This window comes from Pollicipes pollicipes, unplaced genomic scaffold, assembly GCF_011947565.3.
Source record: "Pollicipes pollicipes isolate AB1234 unplaced genomic scaffold, Ppol_2.1 Scaffold_6138;HRSCAF=7277_pilon_pilon_pilon, whole genome shotgun sequence".
Taxonomy (NCBI): Eukaryota; Metazoa; Arthropoda; class Thecostraca; order Pollicipedomorpha; family Pollicipedidae; genus Pollicipes; species Pollicipes pollicipes.
In genome coordinates this window covers 9,993,315-10,010,160 of record NW_023596818.1, presented here as the reverse complement: position 1 = coordinate 10,010,160, position 16,846 = coordinate 9,993,315, and the positions used below count along the sequence as shown (strand labels likewise).

The 16,846-nt window shown below is 55.4% G+C and overlaps 1 protein-coding gene across 1 annotated transcript; it reads right to left on the bottom strand.

Moving 5' to 3' along the window:
* Positions 1 to 90: 90 nt before the first annotated feature.
* On the bottom strand, positions 91 to 16,546 carry LOC119106177 (titin). Its single transcript, XM_037229785.1, has 15 exons — positions 16,470 to 16,546; positions 11,608 to 11,748; positions 8,964 to 9,124; positions 8,339 to 8,647; positions 8,017 to 8,176; positions 7,544 to 7,659; positions 6,919 to 7,387; positions 6,409 to 6,843; positions 3,725 to 3,828; positions 2,948 to 3,598; positions 2,234 to 2,337; positions 1,804 to 1,888; positions 1,201 to 1,653; positions 912 to 1,125; positions 91 to 290 (listed from the first exon to the last, which is right to left on the bottom strand). The coding sequence occupies exons 2-15, from the start codon at positions 11,744 to 11,746 to the stop codon at positions 91 to 93; spliced, it is 3,600 nt and encodes a 1,199-aa protein (XP_037085680.1). The 5' UTR covers positions 11,747 to 11,748; positions 16,470 to 16,546.
* Positions 16,547 to 16,846: the final 300 nt, after the last annotated feature.

Genomic DNA, 16,846 nt, shown 5'->3' with positions numbered 1-16,846 from the left:
GCACGGAAGAGGGCCTGACAGCGACCGTGAAACATCCGGCTCGTACCGGCGAGACGAACGCTCACCCCCACCCGTCGCCGCCTGGTCAACTCACCGCTCCTGGCCGGGCTTCTCGTCGGTCCTGCTGTTGACGGCGGCGGCGGCTGCCGCAGCGGCCGCCGCCGCGGGCGGCGTCGGCGCCGGCGAGGAGACGCCGGCGTGGTTGGCGCGCGGCGTGGTGCGGCTGTTGGGACGCGGCTCGTCCGTGCTGCGCGTCGAGCGCCGGTCCGACTCGTCGTCCGACATGTCCTCTGCGAGTGCCACAGCGGCGGTCAGCGGCTGGCGCGCGCCGGACACGTCGCCCGGCGGCGCCCGGTGGCGCACCGCGCGACGGACTCAGGCAAAGTCGCCGCGCGGTGCCTGTGTTTGGGACGGCGCGGCACATCGCTGTCTTGCGGTCACCAGCGGCCGCACGGCTGCGCCATCTCACTCGCGTCGTTACATAACGCGAACTCGACCTCGATGGGACATAATGGCATACATTATGAGAGCAAGGAAGTGCATCCTGAACACAGTAGCGGTGTATACAATCAACGGTAAGCACAGCACTACGTACGCTGGCGTTATACTCATTTCAATAACGACGCTGGCATTCATTGTTTATCGCCTTGGTGGCTACATCGCAGTACCGGAACACGTAATTCACCACACATTAAGTGTTGAACCGTTCATTTTCATCCGAATTATTGCGTAATCTATCCCATCATCGCCCGAAGGCGTAACACACAAATTCACAGCGATTTCCGCCAGCATCATCAACAAATACCACGGCACGAAATCCCGGCCACCTGGCATTCCCAATCTGCAGCGACCGAACAGGCAGCTGACAGCCCAGCACAGCAGCTGCACCGACTGCCGGGGGTTGCACTCACCTTTCTTGGCGGCCCTGGCGGTGCGGCGCGCCGGCTCCTCGCGCCGGCCGGTGGCGTTGGGCGTGCCGGGCCGCGTGCGGTGCTCGTCCATGCCCATACACGCCTTGATGAGGCCGGCCGCGTTCTCCGAGCAGCGGCGTCGCGAGCGCTCCGGGCCGGCCACGTCGCCGGCGTCGGGCGTGTCGGCGCGCCGCGCCGCCGCCGCCGGCGTCGGCTCCTCGGCGGCGCTGGCGCAGCTGCCGCCCGACTCGAAGCGGCGCCGCTTGCCCGGGCGCGGGCTGGCGACAGCCGCCACGCGCGCCGGCGTCGGGCTGGCCACGGTCGGGCTGTGCAGGCGCGAGTGCGCGCGCGTGCTGCGCGTGGTTCGCTTCTCTTCGCCTTCCTCGGGGATCTGGATGGACAGCTCCTCGAGGCTCTTGCGGCTCGGCTTCAGGTAGGAGTGGTCCGACTCCACCTTGGAGACGGCCTCCTTGTGCAGCAGGATCTCCTTGAGCAGACAGGACGGGTCGACGGCGGCAGCGACGGCGTCGGCCGCGTCGTCCGGCTCGGCCGAGTCGGCGCCGCCCGTCGACGGGTCACGTGCCTTATCCGGGTTTGAGTACGTGTAGAGCGGCGGCTTGACGCGCAGCAGCTCCGGCTCGTCGGCCGTCGGCTGCTCCAGGTCGGGCGGCAGCTCCTTCGAGTCGCTGCGCCGCATGGCCGACAGCGGCGCCTCGCCCGACACGGCCGGACTCAGCACCGGCGGCTCGGGCGACGGCTCGCGCTCAGCAGGCCGCGCCGTCGCCGCCGGCACCTTGGGCGCCACGGCCGGCGGCGCGCTCCGCAGCGGCGACGGCTGCAGCGGCGCCGCCGCCTGCGGCGAGCTGGCGCCAGCGCGCGCCGCCGGGTTCACCGCCTTGATCAGCTTGATGGGCAGCATCTTGGAACCGGGCGGCAGGTTCAGCGGCGTGGTGCGGCCGGCGGGCACCGGCGGCTTGCTGTCGTCCGCCGGTGGTGGCGGAGGCGGTGGCGGAGGGGGCGGCGGAGGCGTGCTGACCGCTGCCGCCGCGGCCGGGGCGACCACCGTCGCCGTCGAAGTCACGGGCGTCGTCTGCTCCGTCGGAGCCTCGGCCTCCTGCTTCGGCTGGACGGACGCCTCCTCGTCGGCGGGCGCCGGCGCCGGCGCCGCTGGCGTTGCAGTCGAGCCTGCCGGCTGAGCGGCGGACGGAGCGGCGGCGCCGGCCGCGGGCGGGGCCCGATCGGCGGCCGGCTCCGGCGTGCCGCTCTGGCCAGGCGCGAAGTCGACGGCCACGGCAGCAGCGGCGGCGGTTTCGCCGGCCGGCTCGCTGCCGCGCTGCAGCTTGGCCACGATGTTGTTGATGTTGGCCCGCTGGGCGTGACCGGGCGCGCTCTTGTCCACCGCCGGCTCTGCGTCGGCCGGCGGCGCCTTTAGCGCGGTCGCCCGGGTGGGGACCGCCGGCGCCGCCGGCTGCACTGATGGCGCTGGCGTCGCTGGCGTCGCTGGCGTCGCTGCCGTCGCTGTCGTCACTGCCGTCGCTGCCGTCACTGCCGTCGCCGGCGTCGCTGCCGGCGCTGACTTCGCGTCCGGCGCTGCCGTCACTGCCGTTGCCGGCGTCGCTGCCGTCGTTGCCGGCGTTGCCGTCGCTAGCGTCGCTGCCGGCGCTGGCGTCGCGGACGGCACAGACGTCGCTGGTAGCGAGGCCGCCGTAGCCACCGCGGGCGGTGCTGGCGGTGCTGGTAGCGCTGGCGGTGCTGACGGTGCTGGTGGCGCTGATGGCGCCTGACGGTGCTGGTGGCGCTGACGGCGCTGACGGCACTGGTGGCGCTGGTGGGGCTGACGGCGCTGACGGCGCTGGTGACGCTGATAGCGCTGACGGCACTGGTGGTGCTGACGGCGCTGGTGACGCTGATGGCGTTGACGGCGCTGGTGGTGCTGACGGCGCTGGTGGCGCTGACGGCGCTGATGGCGCTGGTGGCGCTGTCGGCGCTGACTGCACCGACGGCGCTAACGCCGCCGCCGCCGCCGCCGCTTCGCCCGACGGCTCCGGCGGCGGCTTGGGCGCGTCCGCCGCCTTGGCGCGCGTCTCCGGTGGGTTTGAGCTGTTGGAGATGACCGACTCCTCCTGTTTACCTACACTAATCACAACTTGTACTTTATCGTCACCTGAAACACTGGTGGGATTTTCACTCGCGACATTCGCAGCGGGACACACACTATCAACTGAATTGTGCGTATTTACAGTCACTTGTATGCTCTCCGTTTTGAAGGTACGGGAAGGCACTCGTTCCGACGGTTGGTCCGTAAGCGGTTCAGTTTTATGGCCCTGGGACGACGGTTCGTGCTTTTCACTGTCCAGTTCTTCCTTGCGGTGGGGACTCTCCTCCTGGTTCGGACTCTTCTCCGACTGCGTGTCCATCGACTCGATCCCCGAGTCCTCGCCCTGGCCATTACTGGGGTCGCCCTTGGGCGTCACCGACGGGCTGTCGAGGCCCTCCACTTTGGTGAGCGCCAGAGAGCCGCCCAGCGCCTCGCCTAGCCGCGCGGCCGACGCCGACGTGGCAGCGCCTACGTCGTTCACCTTCTTCTCCAGACAGTGGGTGAGCACCTCCTTGCGGAGCGCGTCGCCCTCGGCGCGGCCGGAGCGCAGCGTGCCCTCCAGCGCCGCCGGGCTCGGGTGCACGCAGGTGACGGCCGCCACGGTGACGGGTGCCGCCGACGGCGACGGCGCCGCCTTCTGCGCCGGCAGCGCGGCCACGCTGAGCGCCAGCGCGGCGGCGGCGGCGGCCGGCGCCGCGGCCACCGTCGTCGCCGGCTCGGGGGCCGCGCGCGCCGGCGGCGACTCCCACGGGTCCGGCGAGAAGATGTCCTCGGGCGGCACCGGCGGGATGTGCTTCAGGTCCAGGTCGTCGTGGAGGCCTGCGGGCACGGCCGACATCTCAGCGCTAAAGCCCATGGCTTGGGTGCAGCAGCGATCCCCAGCGGTCAGTCAGCGCGGGGCGGATTTGCGCAAGCTAGTTTGCCCTGCCCGATACGGAGGCCCAGCAGTTTACGCTGAAATTGTGCAACGCGACCCGACGACGACGTTACACAGACCTCGCTCCGTAATCGGCAGCCGCCGCCTCGAGGGACCGGCACTCCAAGGGCGACGGGCACGGAAGGGCGCCGAGGCGCCAGCCCGGGCCGACGTCACCGGAGGCGCCGCCCCCGCGGGAACACACCACGGCGACGGATATATCAGATGCGACGTGCGACGAGCCCCCCGGCGCCGACCGACACATTCGGGCGGACTCCACACACGACAGCAAGAGTGCACCGCATGCTACACGGACGATGGTTCTGTGGCCGATCAGCTACAATTAACAAAGCCACATTTCCAACGTGAACACTTACCTGACGCCGTTAGCGGTCCCAAAACGATCATATTCATCATCCCTACCCACATAAAATTCACTGCAGCTCATCACACGTGAGAGAAACAGGTTAAGCTAACAAACGACGCCACGGCTGATGTCTCATAATTATAAATAAACGCGTTCGGCAGCTCATGCTACGTCCACAAGCACATACTGCTGAGCAGGCAGCGCACGACATGCCATGTCCGGACTAACATGGCTGCCATTAGTCTGACTTGTGGCCCTTTAACGTCGCGATGTTTTCGTCGGCCCCGGAGCCATCCACAATGTGGCGCTTAACACCCGCCAGCGGGCCTCGTTTGCATATGTTTTTGGCAAGTGCTTGTTTTAGACGATATATCGTAAGGACGGTGAGAAAGAATCCCTCTAGAGGCGTCGCCCAGAAGGGTAGTTATGTAAAAATGACGCCATCGCGAAACAAGACGAGCAAATAGACAACTCCATAGCAGTTAACGTTAATAGCGTGAATCAGTGTGAAAAAATTACCCCTTTGCCGGGTTTTAGCCAAACATAAACATTCACTCTCCACTCCACTAAATTTTTCCGATTTTTTTTGCGTGACGTACCATAATTTTTAAATTCTATCACTTAAGGGAACGATTGCACGTGACCATGTCCAATTCAGCATTAGGGTATATCCCGAAACTGCACTCGGCAGGCATTACATACATTACTATTGAAGCCCACGCATTATAGGCAATATGCAACTATCATAAGCGGCGTCATTTCAATCAAGCAACACGAATTCCACCCCTTGCATTGCGGCTTCGGATAAGTTTTGCACCAAGCTCAATTAGAGGCAATGTTTGTTCGCTCAGTGCCACCTGCCGTCGGCGTAAAACCATCTGTCCTATCGCTTTCAAAATCATTCGAGTTTTGGCTGGACCGCATTTCATCATGTCAGTTATGCAGTTATCGTTATAATAATTATTATAATATAAGCCACCACACACCCCGCCACGATCTCCCACCAATAACAAAGCTCCAACATGAGAGCAAACAGCCGTCTGGCCCGCAGGCTGTGACGCAATCTCCCCACTCAACACGGATCGACATCCTGCTGGATACTCTCGCCGTCATAAGCTTTTCTCCTGCACGCAGTACGCCTTGGGGGCGCACCGACCGACCCGCCTCGAGGCCGCGCCGGTCCCCACGCCCAGCGGTAGCCTCTATCCAGGTCGTATGTCTCACGGGCGCGCTGACTGGCCCAGCTCGAGACCGCACCGGTCCCGGCGCCCACCGGTAGCCTCTAACCAGGTCGTGCCGAACTAATTAATTACGGTCTTATGCCACGACAGTTATTCTCCTATTTCGACCGGCACAAAAGGCCCGAATTTCGTGCGTTAACCATGCCAATGTCTTCAAAAAGACTGAGCCGCCCTTGTTTCAAACCTGGAAAGGTATCCAAGAGGACCTGCGGTCATGTGCAAAACTCCCCCATGATTACGCTTAACTCCTTCAACTGATTACTGTGGTAAAAACAACAACCCGCCTTTACATCCTCGTATGGCCATCACGCTCTTTCATGCTACCGGCGCAAGCAGGCATAATTAGCATGATGAACCCAAACTTAGGGCAATCATAATGACTAGTTCCCAGTTCAGTTCTTCATTCCATCAGCAAAAAAGAACTAATATAACAATTATTCCCACCGGTCCCTGTCCGGCCGTCGTAAGCTCCATGGAGCACAAACTGTTGCAATAACCCTAGTTGTGCCAAGCAGTTTCAACTACAGTGGCACACATCGGTCATAAATTGTTCACTTATGGCCCCAGGCATGCAAGTGTTAACTCTGAGACACTGGTGCCATAAATAATCAAATAAACGAAGATAAACTTGCAAGCCTCCCCCATAATTTATCACGTTATTATCACCTAATTTGGGGAGTGATTTTACGTCCAAACTGACACATCCGTCACCAATGAGTACGAACACCTCGCTTGGAACAGCAGTCGTAAAACGGATAAATGATAACCAATAAAGACACCCCACAGGAAGTCATGCAGGAGGACCGCCACCGAAGTCGCGCACCCGTGGAGTGGGACATTCACACATGCCAACAGGTAGTCGGAAGACGGCTTACCAAACATGTGGTTCGCCCGACATTCTTTGGGCCCGCCGCTGGTCGCGTCCTTCTCGCACGGTTTCACCACTTTCACACTCAACGCCTTATCACTGCTGTCCTCCTTCCGCTTCGCACGCTTCAATTTGTCCTTATCCTTCGGCCTGCTCTTCAGGCCCGGGTCCTTCACCTTAATTTTCAGCGGCCCTTCGTCGACCGCAGCCAGTAAGGCATCCGCGGGCGCGTCCTCCTTGTCCTTTGTACTCTTCAGTTTGGGCTTCAGTTTGTCTTTGGACTTGACGACGGCGCGCTCGCCGCCGTCCTTCGACACCACCACGGCGGCGTTGCGTCCGCGCAGCGAGATGTGCAGCGGCGGCACGCGCGGTTCCTCGCCGGCGGCGGCGGCGGGCGCGGCGGGCGCGGCGCCGTTGCCGGCGGCGCGGTCGGGCCGGCGAGGCGCGCCGCCGCCGCCACCGCCACCGCCGCCACCGCCGCCACCGCCGCCGCCGCCGCCACCGCCGCCGCCGCTGCCGAACGACACGTCAACCTTGTAGGTGGGGCTGACCGGGCTGACAGGCTCGGCGCGCTCCAGCTTGAGGCGCAGCTTGATCTTCTCGGCGGCCGGGCTGGTGGAGACGGGACGCGGACTGGGCGTGCCGCCGCGGCTGGCGCGCCGGCCGGCCGACTCGCCGCTCAGCAGCGACAGCTTGCTCGCCTCCGAGTCGGACATGTTGGGCAGGCTCTGGTTCGACTCCTCGTCCGAGAAGATGGAGTTGGAGTTGTCAGGGAACGGCGAGCGCGCGCGCTCCGGCTCGCTGTCCGAGCTGCTGTCGCTCGTCGGCATGGGCTCGAGCAGGCCGGTCAGAGGGTTGATAAGGAGCTGGCGGGGCTTACCTGAGGCGTGCGCGGCTCCGGCGCCGCCCTGCGAGGAGCCAGGACTGAGGTGCGCCTTGGCCAGCGGCGCTGGCGGGGAGGAGGTGGCGGAGGTGGCGGCGGCCGTGCCGCCGCCTGTCGCCGCCAGGCCGGGACGGATCTGGACCGAGGAGGAGCAGGAGGACGCGGACGAGCCGAGCTGGGCGGGCCGCGGCGCAGCCTCGGGCCGGTGAGGCGCCGGCCGCGGCGCGCCCGACAGCGCCTGGTGCAGTGTCGGCCGCGCCTGCTTCACGTGGTGCAGCTGAGCCGAGTAGACGCGCGTCGGCTGCTGGCCGGGCCGCGTGGGCCCGTTGTTGACCAGCACCAGACCGCCGTTGCCCACCGGTTGCGCGCCGTGCGCTGCCACAACGTGGTGGCGGCCCGGGTGTGCCACGAGCGCCACGCGCGTCGGGTGCGGCCGCGCCACGGCCGGGCCGGCCGACACGCGCGCCGCCGGCGAGCCCGGCAGCTGGACGGGCGAGACGCGCAGCGGCAGCTGCACGGGCGAGTGTCGCGCCGCTTGCGCCAGCCCGGCCGGCGACGCACCGCGCACAGCCGCGCCCACCGGCGAGCGGCGCACCACCTGCTGCACGGCCACCGGCGAGCCGCGCTGCGGCAGCTGCAGCACTGGCGACATGCGGTGCTTCAGCGCCAGTCGCACCGACTGCTGAGGCGCTGACAGCCGCGCCGCTTGCGACTGCGGCGGCGGCGCGCGGCCGACGTGGTGCGGCGCCTCCGATGAGGGCGCCTCGTTCTTCAGCAGGTTCACCAGCAGCGGGCTGCCCATGCTCGACATGCTGGAGGCGCTCAGGGCCGGGGCCTTGAGCGTTGCCTCCCGCGTCGCGCCACTGGCCAGCACCGCCGTCTGCTGCTGCTGCTGCGGCGGCGGTGGCGGTGGAGGCGGCGGAGGCGGTGGCGCCTGCTGCTGCTGCTGCTGCTGCGGTGGCTGCTGCGGCTGTTGCTGCTGCTGCTGGCCGCCTCCCGGGTACGGTGGCGGCGGCGGCGGGGGCAGTGGTGGCGCCAGCTCGCGGTGCTGCACAGCGGCCGCGGCCGCGTGCGACATGCTGTTAAATGGGTACGTGGCCGCCGCGCTGGTGCGCTGCTGCAGCTTCGCCGGATACGGTAGCGGCTGGCTAACCGGCGCTACCACGTTGGGGCTGCGGAAGGTGGGCGGCGCGGGCGCGGGCGCAGCGGCCGGCACCGGCGCCCGCTCGCCGCCGCCGCCGCCGCCGGCCATCAGCTCGGCCAGGCTGCGCTGCGGCGCCGACGCCGAGCCCGCCTCCTCTGTACGCAGCACGATCTCCTGCGGCGGCCCGTTGTTGCGGCCGGCCAGCGTGAGCGAGATCACCTGTGGCGAACGCGCGGCACACCGTCAAGGCACGGAAACACAAACCAGCGCGGGGAAACACCGCCCGCGCCGTGCCGCCCGTCCAAACCAACAGCACACTCAAACCGGCTTATTCCTCTAAATAGTTAACGGCCGTTAGACGGCGGCACTTTACCGTCGTTAAACATTTCCCATCGGAAAAGCGGTCCTCTTGTCCGCTGCAAACAAAACCCGGCCTAGCCCGCCGCCTCGGCGGTGCACACAGGCAAAACAGCGTCAGGCCGCCCGCAAAACCGCGCCACCGGCTTTAAGATAACGCGGGGGGGGGGGGGCTCACCTGGTCTCCCTCCACCTGGACGGTGAGGATGCCCAGCGTGCGCAGCGTGGCGTCACCCTGCTGCGCCAGCTGTCGCAGCCGGAGCGCCGCCTCACGCGGCACACTGAACGTCACGCGCACAGAGTTCCACGGCTCCATCTTGGTCACCACCAGATCGGGCCCTGGCGGAGCGGAGGCCGAGCGTCAGACGCGGCGCCGCCCCGGCCGAAGGCTCACACCACTCACCAGCGGACGGCTGGGCGCCGAAATGAACCCACGAGCTACAGTGACCGTTGTAAATGCCAGTTGCGTCAGACGCTCTGGCCGACAGCAGCATCAGTTCCCAAACAAGTGGCAAGACCTGGTTACCGTCGAACTGCAGCGCTACGTAGTTCCTGGCTCGCACCTGTTTCCGGGACAATACGGAAACGCTTCGTCCCCTTTCACCACCCATTTGGATTAGCACACGAACCCGTCGTGTGGACACGCACCCAGGCGTCGCGGTGGAAACGCGTGATGAGTGGGAGGAAGCCATTATCCGATGGCAAATATTTACAAAGCGGGTTGGGACGCCGCTTTGCAGCACAACCACGTACAGCTTCAGACAATCTGAACAGCAGCCTGCGCGTGGCCTCCCCATTCACGCAACAACAGAGCTATCACACGTACACTGCAGCTCATGGCGTACGGTGAAACAGACGGGCCCACGAGAGGGCCGTGAAATCCCATCAGACACACCCGAATGACTTACAGTGGCAGTGTGTGTTGCGCGGGGACAACACGCACGCGTGCCATTGATCGCGCACCATGACATGACGTAAGCTACGAGGGCGTTATACTAGCCAGTCCGTAACTTGGCCGAGCCGAGCACAGCACCCTCAACAGCAGAGGAGCAAGCTCAATGGGCTTGCGCGCAGCACGGCTTAACGGGCAGGGTGCGAGAGGCCGGGTACGAGCGGAAAGCCACCGGCTCATCGACTATACACTGCCCATCAGAAACCAAGGTCGGATGTCTCTAGGACAGCAAGCAGGACGATATGAAGGTGGTCACGCACAGGTTCCAAATAACAGCACACAGACCAATACGTGAGTGACACTGCATACCGCATGGGTGCGTAAGCACAATGAATACCGCACGACAGACAAAAGATTGCGCAAAAACGTAAAAAAACATCATGCCACGGGACAGCAGGAAAAATTCCAAAACAGGAGAACACCGTGAGAGCACCGGAAGAAGCTGCCATCTGGCCGATGCTGAGAGCAGGTAGCACACATCAACATCAGCCGGCCGACACCGCCCGGCAGAAATCATCCTGCGCCGCTCCCCACGTGCGCAGCGCAAACGCGTCCAGCGTAACACCGCCCGGAGGATCGATACCTCCAACCATACAGTGCTATCAGCGTTATCCGTCGTCCAATTGATGTGCGGGCAAAGCCCTGGCATTTCCTGTCCGCGTAATTGCATGCATGATTGAGGTGCCCAGAATCGAAAGATCGTCAAATACTACACTGTGAGACGACCTTCGATTAGCGGGACTACAGCTCACAAAATATATTTGATAGCCCTTACAGTGAGAAAAGTACCACTCCAACTGTATATAAAGCCCTCATGCAAAGAACCTGTTCATGACAGAGCCACGTTTTATACCCATTTTTGCGTTTCCGAGTAGGTGGCTGAATTTCTTAAGCTCTTACATTTAGGGTGCACTTGCTCATTAATGAGCAAGACTTCTGCATTTGGACATTTCAGACATTCACCATGTAGGGTACATCAGCTTATGAACCTCAACTTCTTAAATGTGTATACATAAGACAAAGCATGGTGATGTAACTTTGATTGTACTCATGTTATAAAAATGCTAGTGATATGACCACTTGCGTAAAATAACAACAACAAAGATTAATCCTCTTCTGCCATCCAAGGGCAAAAGGTCAAATGCTATGTTAATCAATGGCTCTTATACCTTTTTGATTTTGGACAGCAGTCTTGTTAATTGCAAGGTCACCACAGTATTAAGAGTTGCATCCTTACAACCAAGCATCCTTATTGTATTACTGATCACAGGGTTTCAAACATCCTCCAATATTCTTAAACAGCCCATCTGTAGTTACTATAACCATCAGCAACTCAACTCAAGCACCTCATTTTGAGATCTGCAGTAATGCTTTGAAGACCTTATTCCCAACCCCCATCTCTTCTTAATGTTTAAACTAGTTGAGCACAATGCCCAGTGCCTATCCAGCTACAACCTGTCCTTGTGAGGCTCCTGAATTATGCGCTCCTGGTGTTATTTTCAGGATAACCTCTTGCTCTTTACTTCTACACACAAGTATAACACAACACAATAAAGTTGCATTCAGCTCATTAAAGGATTCAGCTACATCTTACCATTTTGAGCATGTGCTGGCTTAACCAAGAATGGAGGTTCTTGCGGTGGTCAAACATTGCCACTACTTGGCAGCCCATACACTAAATTGTAATGTAATTTGCTAATGATCTGTACCAGCAAGCCAACATGAAAGCATCCATACTCATAAACAATTATGGCAGCAATGTATCCACCCAGCTGTATGAATCTAACAGACTCACTATAAATCTGGCACTTACCACACATTTGACCTTCACCCCCAAGAGCAGGACCCATGAGCTGAGCCATCGGCTTACCTATCCCGAGACCTCCGGTGATTCTCTTCTTCAAACGTCGCAGGAGTGATCCGAAGTTCTTCTTAAAACTGGGATCGTCAATATGACCGTCACATGTGATAACTGCTTCCACGATTTCCCCTCCACTATCTTCCTCCATATCTGAAAACAGGGAGGTCCATCTGAAGCCATGATTGAGTGTGACATCTGTATCCACATGCAGTCAGCACAAACATGTGGGAACTTCACAATATCCAAATGCACTAAGATGCAGCTTTGCCACAGCTTAATAACTGGCCAGGGAAACAAGACAGCAAACTATTACAACACAGCACAATCAAAGAGTGATTCCTGGCATTTCCAGTTCACCTGTGCTTTGGCACACCTGTCACAGTATGGGCTGAGTGCTTATCACAATGGCATGGCATCAACCTCTCAGTGCATGCATGGAAGAGGGCTTACTGCATAAAGGTGCAAATTTTGTCGCACAAATACAACCCGAATTGTTGGTAAGAGATACTCCCCTGGCTGTTACCTACTTATTGAAGTAAAACACCAATGAGACACAAGAAAGATAATAGACAAGGACAACTGCCACAATCTAGGGCCTACACAGGTTTCAGCCTTGCAGGTATCCACACATGGGATGTGTTATATGATTTGCATGATCACAACCTAGCAGATAAAATGCACTTTGTGTCCATATGCTTAACAAGTCTCAACTTGTTCCAAACTATAACCACTGAGGTCAGCCCATTCACAAGCACATTGTTTGATTGCTTAACTTGTAAACCCATCTCCCTGCCACATGTTCTACAGAAGAGTGACTTCTTGACAATTTCATCCATTTACACAGGCTAGCCCAAGCACATTACACCTCCACTGGAGTAAGCAAACATGATGTTGAGAACACATGCCAACATCTTGTGCTGTGGTCACAAAGCATCCCAAAGTCAGCCTGCAATCATGAAATGGGCATCTCACTCATGGAAGGTAACCACCATGGAGGTAAGTACAAGGTAGAGATAGGCACCAGGCACTATCCCCAATGAAGAGCACATTAAATATAGCATAAATAATTTCAAATTCCTGCATGTTGTCATTTCATCATTGCTGCAAAATATACCAAATGTGGCAACGCTTGTGGCAGTTCACTTTAGCGAACACCACACGATTTGTAAGGTTTTAGATGCAGGGTCATTGGGGCTTATTGAAAAGGTATGGATGATGTACAAAATTGCATTATTACACAACTAGTCAACTCATCTAACTAGCAATTGCTTAGATATGCTGAAACTATTGAACAACTGTCAGGTAATGGCACAGGGCATACATACTCTTAGTAGTAGTAGGCAGACTAGCTCATAGAACATAATGGACTCATCTGAAATTTTTTGCAGTAATATGCCCTGCCCCCTGATATGCAAATGCACCTTACTACTTACCATGTCTGCCATGAATATAATTTTGTATCCAAAATAGGCATGTCACACACACATCCCACTACTGCGTTAAAACTGGTACAATCTTGACTTTCTGAAGGAGTGGCACTGCTGTCAACCACAGGTAAATGATGGCTAGCTAATGACCAAAACAGTGCATCTATTCATTGATGGAGTCTTACACCAAGCAAGCAATCAGGAATGCTGGTGCACGTTGCCATAACATCATGCAAGCCCCTGCTAATGTTAGATCCACACCAACACATTAAAAGACTGGTAAAGCCTACTGCCCAACACAACATGATCAGGAAATTTACCATGGGGGTAAAATCTGCTGTACATAAATGCTGTAGCAATTATTTCATGTGGTAGTAACACAACATGCAGGATTATTTGGGATGTTCAGATGTGCAACAACTTGTGAACTTCCTCACTAGCTTATTGTCATGGCATGTAACACCCAGACAAAATTAAGCAAGCAATTGCATATGGGTGAGAAACAAAATCTGTTAACACCAGGGAGGATCAGGACTCTGGAATGTAACAATTTCCAGTGGTATGCACTCTTGCACATCACTGCCATATTGTCAAATTTTGGGTTCTGGGGACCAATGACATTTGGTCAAAATTTATACCACATCTCAAATCTTGTAACTTAACTGCAGTGCATAGGAAGATGCAGCTTCCACAAAAACTTTGATACAATGCAAAGAAAACAAACTCAGTTTGTGTATGCCGGATGTTAAGCTGCCAAACTGATTGTGTGTATACCAGTAATCACAGAAAATTGTGTCCACAGTTCTTGAAAAATGCTCCCCATTACTGCTAAGACAACCAAACTTGGCTCACACTACATGGTATCTTTGCCTTGAATTCAGAGGCTTCATTGAGTCAAAGACAACTATTAGCAACTCCCAAACAATTCCAAAGCTCTCTACAAAGCTACAAAATATTTTGGTGCCTAGGTATAGGGTTGGTGCCACCTCGCATGACAAATCAATATACATTTCACTGAACTGCTACACCTGCCCCTACTACCCCACCCAAACAATTATTGAATCTATGCTGATGGCAACCCAGGGCAATTCTAAGTAGAAGCATCCCTGTAAACATGGTGTGGGAATGCTTTGCCTGGCTGAAGCATTTTCACCACTTTTCTTGCATCCCCAGCAGACTCTTCCTGACAGGAGCAGTGGTGATGTAGTAATTAGCATGCCCATCTTTGACCTTTTGATCCTGGTTTTGGATCCCAGCCACAGCACTGCTATATCCTACATGGAGCCTAATAAAGACAGCCCATCTCAAAATGGCTCTGGAAGTCCACATGAAAAGCTGTCTGTTACCATGAACTCTTTGAACATCAAACCATGACACAGTGTGGCCAGAGCTTGATGCAGCATGCAGCACTAAAAATATTCCCATTATACCAACTTTATAAAATAATTATACCCTGAATGTTAGTATATCTGGTATGATTCAATGTAAATCTTATCTGGTTTCAAAACTTCTTGATTTTCCTTCACATGTGGCCATGTAGAATAAACACAGGAACATTGATCCTGAGGCCATTCAGGTACCTGAAGTGGAACTGAGACAACTATGACTTGATATATGGTGAGCACACATTTCAAATTTGAAAATATGCTGCACAGAAACAAAGTAAACATTGCTTCAATGGCAGTAATTTCAAACAGATCAATTGTGAGGCATTGTTTAAAATCGAAAAAAATATGGGTAGTTTTGTTGTCATGTGCTAAGAAAAAGTACATAGGTGTCAGCAATACAACATACTATGACAAAGCTTTAAAAAATTGTATTGTCAGAGGACACAACTATAAATCACATAAAATATGTCAACCAAGATATGCCATGCATGCATGTTGTGCTCTAAATGAGTGGTACTTCTAATTGATTAATGTATGAGCATACATCAGATAAAGAATGGGCTTTACTCTATAAAATCAATGTACCATCACACATTTTTCAATGACCAGCAGTCTTGGACAACTATGAAAATCACATCCTGAATTCATGGTCTAATGCACACAAACTGAATAAAAGCAGAGCATGACATATTAGACACCCTGGCTTCCAATGATAGATTCAGGCAGATGCCAGACTTGCTTGGTCTTTCATGTCTTCAGGTATGAAGCACTATCTTTGTTCATGGCATATTTCCCTATTGCATGCTTATGCAAAAAAGGAAATGTAACTTGGGCACCAAAAAGCAGTGTGTGAACAAATTTATGGCAAAGCATTTATACCAAAAGGTGTGCAATCTATTGGCTTCTGAAACTAGTAACAACTGCACTGGTTTTACAGGAATTTACATTTTCAGTGCCTATTTCAATAACAGCCCAACAAGCACAGCCCTAGAATACCCATATATCATATAAAAAGGCAATCTGTAAATCAAAATATAACAAGATTTTTTTAAACAAGAAGAGTGCATTCAGTTAAGGAGAACTCATAATATATCCCACATGGTTTAAGGTATAAAATGTGGTTCAAGGTATTACATACCTAGGCTATTTATGCCTGAGACACTTCATAAGTGTTTTCATAAGCTGATTAGAAAGTCTGACATTATTTTATCCTGCTACTGTGTCCTTGATCACATACTGAAGAGCACTTCAATATGAACTCAGATGTCATAAGTGCTTAACTTTACTCTCAATCTATGTGTATTCTTAGAAATGATAGCCCAATTCAAGGTTGATAGGTTACTGGTTATTTAAACATAATCTTCAAGTTGAACCTTGCATTACATACTAGTGTTATGCGTATCATAAAACATCATTGTCACAACATGGCTAGTGCATTCACATATTGACTATGAAACTATGCAACAAAGTAATCCAGTTATACCATATGGTTATATTTTGATATCAACACCTCTCACAATACTGGCCCAAGGCTAAAAAATATGTAGATGTCCTCCCAAACTACATGCCTTGCTTACATGATGAAAAGCTAGAGGTAGTTGAGTGGCAACAACTTGACACCAATGTTCATAGATCTCACAACCAGTACTCATTGCTGCATACCAGATATATAAACAGGCTAGCCATGTGCATAGCTGCACGCCCACAAGCATCACAATTTATTAAAAACTTCAGCAAGGGTAGAATAAGGTGTGCTCCACAATTGTAGACAAATGGGAGAGAAATTCTACAGGACCACAGTCCCAGGCTTCCAACAGTACATGTGCATGCATGTGCTATTAAAAAAAAGATTTAAAAAGATGAACATACCGCATCAATGCGCCGTCTACCTCCCAATCAACGGCAATATACTCGGTGAACATCGGTTTGCCAGATTTACGAAACGCCCACATAACACAAACCGGTATCACACCAATGATGCACGTATGCTCAAAAATAGCCCTTGAACGTCAAGCTCGAAACTGTTTCTGTAATTCGAAGAGGTCTCCGTACTCACCCAGAAAAGGAAGAGGAGGAAAAACGAAAATGCTTTTTCAACCTCATATGCGCCACCTAACAATAACAAAATCCGCCATTTGCAATGTAGTAAACGCGCATGCGCGGGCCTGGGCAAAGAACGGCGACAAGCGTCAGTATTCGGAAACAAATCTAGTAGGAAAATATTCATGCTTTTCAAAACTACAACACTATAATTATTATCCAGTGTGAAATGCATGAGAAAATGACCCTGGTTTATGAACATAATTGTTTCAACACGACATTCTAAAATATGTGACAATGAGAAAAGAATTAAGTGTGATGCCAGCAGGTAGAATGAGCTTTATCATTTTCCCACATTAATGCTCCGAGCCAATCTTTGAATTGATCCGGCGT